Source organism: Melanostigma gelatinosum, assembly GCF_949748355.1.
Source record: "Melanostigma gelatinosum genome assembly, chromosome: 18".
In the NCBI taxonomy this organism is placed as follows: Eukaryota; Metazoa; Chordata; class Actinopteri; order Perciformes; family Zoarcidae; genus Melanostigma; species Melanostigma gelatinosum.
The window spans coordinates 21,668,201-21,681,258 of NC_136651.1; the positions used below are offsets into that span (position 1 = coordinate 21,668,201).

General features: G+C 42.3%; 1 protein-coding gene across 1 annotated transcript in view; it reads left to right on the forward strand.

Moving 5' to 3' along the window:
- Positions 1 to 13,058, forward strand: part of ptpa (protein phosphatase 2 phosphatase activator) — a 29,448-nt gene that overhangs the window by 2,070 nt on the left and 14,320 nt on the right. The window contains exons 4-8 of the mRNA XM_079288803.1: positions 1,065 to 1,190; positions 1,826 to 1,943; positions 2,926 to 3,025; positions 4,854 to 4,978; positions 6,484 to 6,584. Of these exons, the coding sequence (XP_079144929.1) occupies positions 1,065 to 1,190; positions 1,826 to 1,943; positions 2,926 to 3,025; positions 4,854 to 4,978; positions 6,484 to 6,584 (570 nt within the window). The remainder of the gene's footprint in view (positions 1 to 1,064; positions 1,191 to 1,825; positions 1,944 to 2,925; positions 3,026 to 4,853; positions 4,979 to 6,483; positions 6,585 to 13,058) is intronic.

Sequence of the window (13,058 nt, forward strand, 5' to 3'; positions counted from 1 at the left end):
AAATCTATGGCTACTTTGTACCAGTTAATGTCCACACCAAGACAACTGTTTACTAGTAATGAGCTACTGTTGTCAGATCTCATCCCATCAGTAGCTATCTAGAACCCTCAGACATCACATTACAGTCGTTTAGCAGACGCCTTTATCCAAAGCGACTTATAATAAGTGTATTCAACATCGGTATTCAAGAGAACTACTAGTCACCATAAGTCATAAGTGCATCTCCTTTTTTAAACAAGCATCTAAGAGCATAAACCAGAGCAAAAGTACAGTGAAGAAACAAACTAATATCAATACAATAAGTGCTGAGTGGAAGTCTCAGGGTAGTACTTCTTGAAGAGGTGAGTTTTCAGCCTGCGCCGAAAGCTGGGCAGCGACTCTGCTGTCCTGACGTCAGTGGGGAGTTCATTCCACCACTGAGAGGCCAGGACAGAGAAAAGCTGTGACCGAGTCGATCGGCTGCAGGGACCTCTGAGCGACCATGGGTGTAGGGCTTGACCATGGCCTGGAGATAGGAAGGAGCTGTTCCTTTCACTGCCCTGTAGGATAGCACCAGAGTCTTAAACTGGATGCGAGCTCTTACAGGGAGCCAGTTTAGAGAACGGAGAAGGGAAGTTGTGTGGGAGAACTTGGGGCGATTGAACACCAGACGAGCTGCAGCTTTCTGGATAAGCTCCAGCAAGTAGTGAGTTTCAGTAGTCCAGGTGGAAATGACAAGACCAGCTGGGTGTCATCGGCATAACAATGGTAATGGAAGTCATGCGAGCGAATAACAGAACCCAGAGATGTTGTGTAGAGCGACAAGAGAAGGGGCCCTAGGACTGAACCTTGTGGAACCCCCGTAGTCAGCATGCGTGGTTCCGACATGGCCCCCCTCCATTCTGCTACATGGAAACACAGTGATCACTGAGGTTTAACCATCTGAGGCTCAGCAGAGTGAATCAGACCCCCCCCCCCTTCCCCGCTGCTTTATTGTTTGTTCCCCACCATGTGAGGATGATGATGATGATGATAAATATCACTTCAAGTGTTGCTGCAGTTACTGTTGTCTTGTTGTGTGACAGACGGTGGAGAAGTTACTAGGTCTTTTGGGGACTCTGGACCGATGGATAAACGAGACCCCTCCCGTTGACCAGCCATCACGCTTTGGTAATAAGGCTTACAGAACGTGGTTCTCCAAACTAGACCAGGTTAGTGTATACACACACACACACACACACACACACACACACACACACACACACACACTGTCTGATGATAGTGGCAGAAGGCGTTCCCTCCTTATTAACTGTGTGCTTTGCTTCAGGCTACGAGCTGATGGTTCACTCAAATATCATACAAAATATGTTCACTCCAGTCATTATACCAAAACGTTCCAGAAAGCATGTGGTCCTTTGCCTCAGGCGGTGCAGTGGTGTTGGCAGTGGTGTGGCTGCACATGTGATGCAGAGGCTTGATGGTATTTAATGGAATGCGGACTAAAGATCTGAATGCACCACAGGTGACAATTCAGTTAAATGGGCAAATTCTTCATGAAAACATGCCTAAAGACCCAGTATGTTTTTTGTGTATCCCCCCCATAAAATGTTAATAATCATTTTCTATTGAAACTGGGCAAAGTTTTCAAAATTAGCGAGCTTAACTTAATTTGGAAAATGTCCAGACATTCTCTGGAAACATACTGGCCCTTTGTAACCTTTATCTCACTCCACACAATCCATAAAGCTCTCCCCATGTTGGATTGGACACTCCCTTTATGTCTCAAAGGTGTTCTGCAGGTAGAAGGCTTGCAGCTCACAGGTGTGATGTGTTTGTGTGTGTGCAGGAGGCAGAGGCTTTGGTGGCAACGATGCTCCCAGCTGACAGATGTGCTGCAGCTCCAGAGATAGCTGTCTATCTGAAAGAGTCTGTGGGGAACGCCACCAGGATAGACTATGGAACAGGTAACAGTGCTGGCTGTGTGTGTGTGCTGGTTATTTACCTCTGTATTGCTATAATTCTTTACAAAGCACTGGAGTTAGGGGACAGTATAAAATGACTAACTGAGGAATCGGAGGAGCTGGTCACCATGCGTTTCCTGTCAGTTCTCCACTATGTACCATCTGATTAAGGATAAAAATGACCCAAACAATACTTCCAAAAACGTATATCGTTTTCCAATAAAAAGCAAAGCTTTGCTTACCGTGTGTCCCGTGGTATTACATTTAGCAGTTCTTAGCAGTGTCACTAATACGTGAGAACCACACTAAACCTTGACACAACCCAGCCATCTTAAATGTTGAACAGTCGGTCCTCATTTAGACACTCTTACCCATCCAAGATATGTGGATTTTAAAAACTTCAGAGATATCAGCCTCCATCCCAATACATCCAGGTGAATGGGATTTAGTTTGTGATGCTGTGTTCTGTGGATGATCTGCAGTAGCAGACACTTTATCAGGAGAGGCATTGCTGTTGGATTGTCAAAATATTTTTCAAGGCTGTGATCTCCAGAAACTCAAATGTACAAGATGACTTCTAGAGATGAGGGAGAAAATGTTAAAATGATTTATTTATATCTGAATGTTACCAGATTGGATTTCTTGCCTATTGCAGCTCTTCTGTCATCGCCCTGGAAACACTATCACGTAGCTGCTTTGGTGTTTGTTATATTTCAAGAGTTATATTTCACCAGGAGGTGCTATTGTGTCAAAAGTAGGCCTGATTCAGAGCTTTATGAAGGTAGCAGGCATTTAGTCCGACAAAGATGAAGAAACACGAGACCAGCTCAAAGACTTTGAGTTAAGCTTCAAAGACTACATGTGGCTTTGAGATGTTTTTAAATGCATTGAAAACAAGGCTGTGATAATGTATGAAGGAGGAGAGTTGTGTGGACTGCACACAACTGCTGTTCCTGTTCTGGCATGTGCGTGTTTATCTTCTCAGGTCATGAAGCTGCCTTCGCTGCATTCCTCTGCTGCCTCTGCAAGGTTGGAGCTCTCCGGTCAGATGATCAGCTGGCTATTGTTTTCATGGTGTTTAACAGGTGAGCTGCTACTGCTGTGCTCAGCACTATACAGGTAATGACGCGTGTTTTTAGTCGCAGACTGACAGATCTCTAGATACTGGACGGATTGCCATGACATTTGGTTCTGGATGAATCCCAATGATTGTGGTGATCTGACTTTTTCTCAGGTCAAATGTCCAATTGTCTTAGTCCAGTACTTTGGTTTATCTCTTTAACACTTTGGTCTCACAGCCTCAGTGAGCTGTTAGCATGCCGACAGACTCTTTGTGTCCACAGTAACTCCTCATTCACTGCAGTGCACTTTTCTGTCCTCCACCACTCTGAACATAGAATATTCAACTATTCCTGTATGTACATTTATGTGTGTGTGTGTATATATATATATATATATATATATATATATATATATATATATATATATATATATTAGTGCTGGGCAAGGTAATGCGTTATTATCGCGTTAACGCATTCATTAATGAATGCCGACAATTATTTTATCGCGTGTTAAAGCAGTTTTTTATTTTTTATTATTTAGCGGACATTTTTAACTCAAGAACCGGGCAGCCAGCGGTGAACAGCTGTGTTTGTGTGGTGTCACTTCCTGCTGCTGCAACCTTAACCCTAACCCTCCAGGTTCCCTTGCTTCACCTACATTCCCCTGGGTCCTAACTCCCTCCTGTACAGCTGCTTATCACCCTCTATGTACCAACGTACATTCATAACAAATACCACACATATTATTATCAGCTGGGATCGGCTCCAGCGCCCCGCGACCCTGAACAGGATAAGCGGTTTGGAAAATGAATGAATGAACCACACATATTACGGGAATCAGCGTTATTATGTGTCTGACCAAAATACCAAAAAAAACAAAAAAGAAATGATTCATTTAAATTATTGTTTTAGAGTTTTTAAAGTGTTTTGTTTGTAATATGTATAATAAGCATCATTTAGTTATCACTACTGAGAATTTAACAAACATAAAAACATGACGTAGATAGGTTTGAGGTTTTCAAGGTGTATATTTAAATTGCATCTGTTACACACATGAAGATAAAGTTGTGAACACCGGCTGAATATCTATGATCAGAATCATAACTGTATTTTAACTGCTGCTGTTAAAAATAACCTGATGTGTTTACAAACCAAATGTTATTGCCCTTTTGTTCAACCAGCAGTACTTTTAAAATAAAAGTGCGCAATACACTACTTTTAATTCATTATTGAACTTTAAGCATAACAATGCGATTACAAATTGTAATTGTTGCCCAGCACTAATATATATATATATATATATATATATATATATATATATATATATATATATATAACTTTATTATAACTGTCACATATCCCAATAAAAATCATGATTGGTGGAGAAATACCATTATTGCTAAAATCATGAATATTTCCAAATGAGTGACTTGACAATTTTCCAGCTAACTGTCATGGTAGCGAAGTGAAAAATAGTCTGATTTAAGAAAATATAGGAATTAGCATGTGAGAGCATGATCATGTGATGTGACAGATGATTTAATTTGTCAGGTATGTAATTCACTGCATTAACTTGTCCTATTTGATCTACAAACACTTTCTCAAGTGTAGTTGATGTACATTTTGTATATCATTGTCGTAAATAATAGTTCTCCGGCTTCCTCCCACAGTCCAAAGATTAGATGAAGTTAGGTTGGATTAGATTAAGTGATGACTCTAAATTTCCTGTAGATGTGAGCGTGAGCAAATGGTTGTCTGTCTCTATGTGTCCGCCCTGTGATAGTCTGGAGACCTGTCCAGGTGATCACTCTCTATTGGGACCCTACAGTGTGAGTACCGTTTGTTTCTGCAGGTATCTGGAAGTGATGCGGAAGCTCCAAAAGACCTACAGGATGGAGCCAGCTGGGAGCCAAGGTGTATGGGGACTAGATGACTTCCAGTTTCTGCCCTTCATTTGGGGAAGCTCCCAGTTTGTAGGTGTGTGTGTGTGTGTGCGTGTGTGTGTGTGTGGAGACGACAGCTCAGACAACCTGTGATGTAATCTAAACGTAGCTACGTCACGTGGAACTACACATTGAAGATAGGCCGAAATTACCAAAATTGAGTTTGCATGTGACCACCTCGCAAGACTACAAATGGAGCGGGACTCTCACATGCCGATAGACAAAAGAGAGGTTACGTTATCTACATGTGCCTGAAGCAGTTGGCTCGCCCTGAGCTACATTAGCTTAAAGCTATGTGTGGGTTCGTAAAAGAAGAGAGAAAGCACGGGCGAGGCAGAATCAATGTAATTAACACAATGACAAGAACAAACTCACAAGAACCAGTCACATATAATTTATATGACAAAATAAAATGTCAAGCATGACGAATCAATCCAGCAACGCTGCAGTGCTACAGCACGAGCAATTCATATTATTCATAAAAACGACACAATAGACAAATGACCACAGTAGTAACGCTACTGCAGATGTAAAAGCACTTCACTTACCAAAGCTGCCTTCACTCAAAGACAAAGTCCATCCTCCTTTCTTTGTTAACAAGGCTTAGCTGGCCCTGACGGCCCACCACTGCAAGATAATAAACACAATAACCTAAATCTGCCCAGACTCTTTGCCTGAGTAGATTCTGTGGTCTGATCGGTCGGCCCTCCGACGGAACGTAGGACGGAACTCGTCCAGGAGGCGAAACAAAAACAAGTCTCTATTCGTGCAGCGAACATAAAACGTTTTAACCCAGCATTTTATTTTTAAACAGCAACGTTGCGTGCCTCCTTACATGTGAATTGAATCACATGGAATGGCATAGAGGTGGGGGTGAAAGACTGTTTTATGGAAACAGGGCTGATCCACAGGGCACCTGGGGTGTCTGTGGGCCTTGGCCAATGGGAGGACAGCGTTGCATTTGGGTCAAGAGTTCACACCTAGACGTGAACTTCTTTCTGGTCGGGGTTTGGATGCTATATACCCAAATCAGGATGGGCCTTGCCTGCAGAATCGGCAGACCCAGGTCTCTTTGTCTCAAGAGCACATGGTCCCAACATAGCTTACCTATCAGGAGATAATATGGAATTAAGTGGCGTTCCTAAGTGTAGCTAGATATTCTAAAACAATAATGCATAACATTAGAATCTAAAACCAAATGTTAAACAGGCTGACAGTATAGGGAAGCTAAAACAGGACTAATGTCATTGTTGCATATTACTGACATTTGCCGTTTACTAACATGGGCTGTTTGATCCAAATGTCCCAGTAAGCCATGACTACGAGACAGTGAGCCAGCATGAACAATAGCATTTACACCTGTGCTGTTCCTGCTGCCACATGTCAGAAGGAGAAGACCAGTGCGCTATGCTAACTAAAAGTCATGCTGTAGTTGTGTTCATTCTGTGTAGCAGTGCTGGGATGGGGCCTTGATCTCAGTTAATGGGAAGGTGACACCTGGTGGTGAACATGTGCACTTACAGCTCATTCTCCCTTCAGATCACCCAACACTAGAGCCCCGGCACTTCATCGTTGAGAGGGTGGTGAACGAGCACCACCAAGACTTCATGTTTCTGGAGTGCATCAAATTCATAAATGAGGTGGGCAAATGAAACACACTCAACCATTTGATTTCTTTTAATATCTGCTCTGATGTTCACTTCTGAACAAATCTCTGTGTACTAACTAAAGATAAAATAACAGGTACACATGTCAATGTAATGCAACCCAACACAAAGGGATGCTGTTCATCCTCCCTGCTGATGCTCCTGACTCTTGGTGAACAGTGTCAACTCTGAATACAAACTTGACTCTCTCGTGGTGACATTGGACTCTATTGTGTTATATAACTCGAGTCAATGTTTGGTATTAACAGTAGATCACATGACTATGTGTAATATAAAAGGTGTTTCTCAACGTGACTTATCACATGTGCATTTAGCACATTAGAGTTCATTGTTCTGGTTCAGTCTTCCTGCACTCATGTTGTTTCCAGCAGCAGCAGCTGTTTTCAGTGTAAGGTGTCCTCTTATCCAGCTGCTCAGCACTAAATGGCACAAAGAAACGCCAGCTACTAGCTGCTGAACATAGCGGAGCATTTAGTAGCTAAACTGTTCACTGTGAGGTGCATAAGAAATACCGTTTCTGTCTGGGTGAACTGCCCTAAACATAAAATGAATGAGTCCAATTTGAATTGTCATTGTCATTGTAATTTTTAGATAACCAGTAAGATGTGCTATATCAAATGACATATTAATATATATTCAGAATGTATATCCTTTAAGGAGACATTGTACTGATTTAGCTGTTGGAAATGAATTGGTCCGGCTCAGCGTTGTCCAGGAAAAGGAAGATGGATTGTGTTGGTGGAGAGCCAGAGCAGGAACCAATGGCTTTGTTTTTGGTTTGGAAAGGAAAAGGAGGGGAGGGAAGTAGAGGAGGGCGTTGTTGGAGCAGCTACATCCTTTGCCTCCTTCCCACTCAGAAGCACCATTGGGTTCCCTCCTCTTCTTCCTCCTCCTCCTCCTCTTCCTCCTCCTCCTGCCGTTTGACCTCCTCCTCAAGGCCATCAAAAGTCATGAAAGGATGCTGCTGTTATGTCAAGAAGGGCCTCAGCGGTTCTCAGTTAGGCAGTTTTCATTTTTTCACTCGTCATATTTTAGAACTGTTTTAGAGCTAAAAGACGATGAACAGAAAATGAACCTGTATATATTTTGATAACCGGTCAATTGTTGGTGATTTAGATACCAAACATTCTCTGGTTTCAGTGTCAGGACCGTGAGAGGATGTGCTGCTTTTCTCTGTTTTGTATCATTCTAAACTGAATATCTTTGGGTTTGGGACTGTCCATCAGACAAACGACCCTGAAGACTGGCTGAGTACTGTACTCATCGCGTTATGCTGCGTTCACACCGGTCGCGTTGATTTTTTGACGCGCGTCGAGATTACATACAAAGTCTATGCACAGATGCGATGAGACTGGCGCACCGCGATTTTGCAATGGCGCGTTGGACGCCGCAAAATCGCCAACGCGCGAGTTGAAATTTTTCAACTTCTGCGAAATAATCGCGTGGCGCGATGGCCTATCAGCGTTGAGTTGCTCCCCCTGTCATCACTGACTTCCTGCCGTTGTTGAATCAGGAAATAAATCCTGTAGCCGTCTGTGTTCACCCAGAGCTCTACGATACCTCATATCAACAGAGACCGGACCAAACTGTGTATATGTAGCAGTTGCGTACTCTCCGTTGTGTTTAATTCAGGACACGTTATCTTTTGATGGCTCCAACCAGACGTTTATTCATCGGACAGAATATAGCTGGTAAAAGACAGAACAGCTTCAGTGACTCTCATAGACAACGTTGTGGTCACAAGCTCCGGAACACATGAAAACAGCTCGCTTCAGACTAGTTGTTGGAATGCTGTTAAGCATTACAACTATTGTTATCCTGTTTCTTTATTCCACTATTTCTTCCGTCCCCCGTTTCGTCGCAACGCTGCTTCTTCTTCTTCATTTTTTAAGCTACAGAAACCGTTCAACTATCAAAATGTTCAGCTCCTTCAGCTCATCTCTGCTATGACTTTTTCTATTTCTAACCTTTCAACTTTTTGAATTATTAAGCTTTTAGCAACTTTATTTTTGAATGGGATCTCTATGGAGAATATTTACAAATCCTCTTAAACTTCTTCAAATTTCAAATCCTTCAACTTCCTCATACTTTCAGCTACAGACACCATTTCAACTTCCAAATGTTGAGAAAACCCTCAACTATTGCCAACATGATTCAGCTTTTTGATATCTTTTAAACTTTTTGAACTGCAGCAATTTAACCTTTATGATTTTTCAGCCCTTTTCTGACTTTATAATGGGTGTGTATTGCGCAGCTTAGAGTGCGTGATGTCACCGCTAGAGTGAAGAGCAGCTTGAGATTCTTGTGAAAAAAACATTTGTGTTTTGCCACTGTGTCCACAATCTTCACTCTTCATGCATAATTTCTGGTTGTAGAAGCAGCTAATATTGTCCTTGTCATAGAAAAATTACTGTAGAATCCCACAGATTTCCACATTTGACACAGAAGCCGTTAATTGAGAGGAAAACCAACTTTCTGCTCCATAGAGACCAATGTTAAATTTTGCTTCAAAAACATCTTCCACAGAACACGGTACCCCATTTCTAGATCGCCAGTTAAGCCACATTTTTTACACTACAGACACAATTTTTACAGGATCTGTTCTTCAACTCATTCTTCCCCTCAATTATTAATATTGGAGCAATAGGAGCTACGGTTATGGGAGTTTTGATGATTTGTTTGAGAGGTGTTTCCCTGTTTAATCTCCATGAAATGGCTTCAGGCACACAGGTGTTCGCGATTGAGCCAATTAGTGATGTTGATAAACACACAGACTCACAGACACACGCGCACATACACTCCTCTCTCTCTCTCTCTCTGTGTCTCTCATACAGTCATTCAGGTCTTAGGGATCTTTAGAGGTCTTTCCCCCCTCCTCCTCCCCCCCCCCCACACACACACACACCATTTTAAAATAAAAGCCCCACAGAATGAATCCTAACTGAAATGCTTGTGATGAGCCTGTCATTTAATAACCGGTTTGTGTTTAGCTAACATTATGATTCTGTCTCCTCTCCCCTTCTCCCCCACACCCCACACCCCATTTCAAAATAAAAGCCCCAGAGAGTGAATTCTAACTGAACTGCTTGTGATGAAGCCTGTCATTTAATAACCTCTGTTTATGTGTCAAACATGATGATTATGTCTCCTCTCCCCCTCCCTCCCCCACCCAGTCCCACCCTTTCAAAATAAAAGCCTCATGGATTAACTGTATTTAAACGTTTCGCTCAAAATTAGGCTTTTTTGTTGAAATAATGAATGCTCTTACTAATACTGCGACAACTACTACTACTGCTAATATTTCTAGTATTACCACTACTACTACAACTTTTGCTGTTGCTACTATTACTACTACTGCTACTGCTATTACTGCTACCATAAATATTATTACTACCACTACTGCTATTACTACCACTACCACTACTATTATTACTGATACCACAACTGCTAATACTGCTATTCCTGCTACTACCAGTACTAATAACCAGTACTAATACTACTACAGCTATTAGTACTGCTGTCTCCTCTCTGCTGATTCGACTGCTGATTCTACTACTTCTTCTAATTACAAATACTTTGACGACAACTTCTACTACTACTGCTACTACAAATATCACCACTGCTACAACTAGTACTTATTCAAATGCTACTCATACTTATACTGCGAATAATACTTCTACTACTACTACAACAAATATCACTGCTGCTGGAATTCTTTTAAGCTACAGAAACCATTCGAATATCAAAATGTTCAGCTCTTTCAGGAGAGGGGTGATATAACTTCATATTTGTAATCTTTCAACTTTTTGAATTATTCAGCTTTTTGCAATTTTTTTAAAATTGGATATCTATTTTCAGCAATGTTTTTGAGATTCATTTCAGCTTTCAGCATTCCAACGCATTTTCAGCAGGAAATGCATTTTCTAGTTATACATGTAAATAAAATGACATTTCAGTGCAATATACCTGGTAAAAGACAGAACAGCTTCAGTGACTCTCATAGACAACGTTGTGGTCACAAGCTCCGGAACACTGTTAAATCAAAAGGGACAAATACTTAAGCTAACCGTGGTTAGCATGTTACTCATGTTAAATGCTAAATCAGTTAAAACCATTTGCTCTAGAAATTATAAATTAAAACAATTATAAGAACAAAAAGGGACTTCCAGACATCTCTGTGTGTGTGTGTGTGTGTGTGTGTGTGTGTGTGTGTGTGTGTGTGTGTGTGTGTGTGTGTGTGTGTGTGTGTGTGTGTGTGTGTGTGTGTGTGTGTGTGTGTGTGTGTGTGTGTGTGTGTGTGTGTGTGTGTGTGTGTGTGTGTGCGCGCGCGTGTGTACGTGTGTACGTGTGCGTGCGTGTGTGCGTACGTGTGTGTGTGTGTGTACGTACATCGGACGAGATGTTTCACAACGGAGCTTGTCACAGGTCAACCTACCATGAAAACAGCTTGCTTCAGACTAGTTCATGAAAGCTGGGCGCACCACTAGTCTGCAAGCAGCCAGCAGAGGGCGTTGTTACACACAACCCACTTGTCTCCATGGGAACTAATGATACGTTGTAAATGATATTTAAACAAGGAAATAATATGAAAATGATAAGGATTAGCAATAACTTAAATAATATAGTAATACTAGCAACCAATGGCCAGTGATGGCAAGTGGAATCATTAACTCTGTTACATATACATGTGTGTGTAAACCATATGGTACAAACAATGAATAGACGCTGCCGTATTTACGTCTACATGACTTTGAGTGCTGGTGGAGCTGCTACGATGTTAGCATAGCCTAGCACCGATCCATCAGAGCTCCATTGAGAAGACAAGTAGCCTACAAATCGGCATCATTAAGTAGTTATTTCGGAGTCCCTTTTTGTCGGAGAAGACAAGTACAAATCGGCATCATTATGTAGTTATTTCAGAGTCCCTTTTTGTCGGTTTATTTTCCGTTGAATCACAGCCAAATCAGTTTATGTTGTGTTCCTACAGCTGTAGTAAACAGCGACCGGTGGCTTGCTAGACACAGTGAATACAGCTCGATGAAATCCACGGAGCTCCTCTGAACAATATTATGAACCAGACATGACGGCGTTCCGTTTCCCGGGATATCTGACTTCCACAACACGTACAAAGCAGCAATTGTCCCTATTCCTTTCATGGTTGATAGCGGAAAGAAATGACGGCCAGGTGAACGGCTTCCAGTCGATAAACCACGCCCCCTCTCCGGCGCTACGCGATTTTGCGGCGTTTGGTGTGAACACGACCGGCGGCGCATTGGACGCGATTTTGCAGTGCGTCAAAAAATCAACGCGACCGGTGTGAACGCAGCATTACAGGTATGAGGGAAGGGAGGACTCCCAGCATGCACCGGGGCAAGAGCTTCATGGATAGAAGTCTCATTGTACGTCTGTTCTTGTGTTGTCACTCGCTGTTGTGATCACAATGTTTCCACTCTTACATTGTTCAACAATTAGATGATTAGGGGCGGATCTAGGGGTGACTGGCTCAGTGGTAGAGCAGGGTCGTCCTTCAATCAGATGATCGGCAGTTCGATCCCTGACTCCGCTAGTCCATGTTGATGTGTCCTTGGGCAAGACAATTGACCCCAAATTGCTCCCATGAATGGGTGTGAATGATTAGTCAGTCCTGATGGGCAGGTGGCACCTTGCATGGTAGCTCCTGTCAGCAGTGTATGAATGTGTGTGAATGGGTGAATGATGACATGTCGTGTTAAAGAGCTTTGAGTGGTCGGAAAAGAGATATATGTACAAGTCACAAGATATGAGCAAGACACTTAACACCAAAATGTCTCCCGTAGCTGTGCCTACGGTGTAGAATTGTGATAGAATCTGAATTGTAAGTCGCTTTGGATAAAAGCGTCTGCTAAATGACTGTAATGTAAGTCAATCTACCATTTACTATCACTCTGATTTTAACTTGTGTAGTTTATGAACTCCAGTTTAAATGGTGTTTCAATCCAAGTATATACAATCCATACCTACAAGTACACAACATATAGTTTACTGCTGAAAGGATAAAGTCTCATAACATCAGAACGTTTTTCCATCGTACTGGGTCGGTCCTCGGTAGCATGGTCGACTATAGCCGACCCGCGCCGGCCTCCTGCCCTCATGTGTGTCTGTGCTGGAGGCAACTTTCCCTTGAGGATAAAACGTACGCTGGGCCAGCGTGGCTGACTGCTCGTCGCCATTCACGGCACGCTTGTCACAACCACCTCCGCTTCTAATGAAGACAGTGGTCCCCAAAGTGGGGGGCGCAGTGGAACTACAGGGGGGGCACGGCTTAATCACCAACCTACACACACGGGCGCACACAGACACCGGTAAAACAATATAAAATAAAATGATAACAAATACAACTGCAAACAAGTTGTAAAGATAGGGCACTATATCATATGGTTGCACCTAAGAAATAAAAATGAAGTAAAA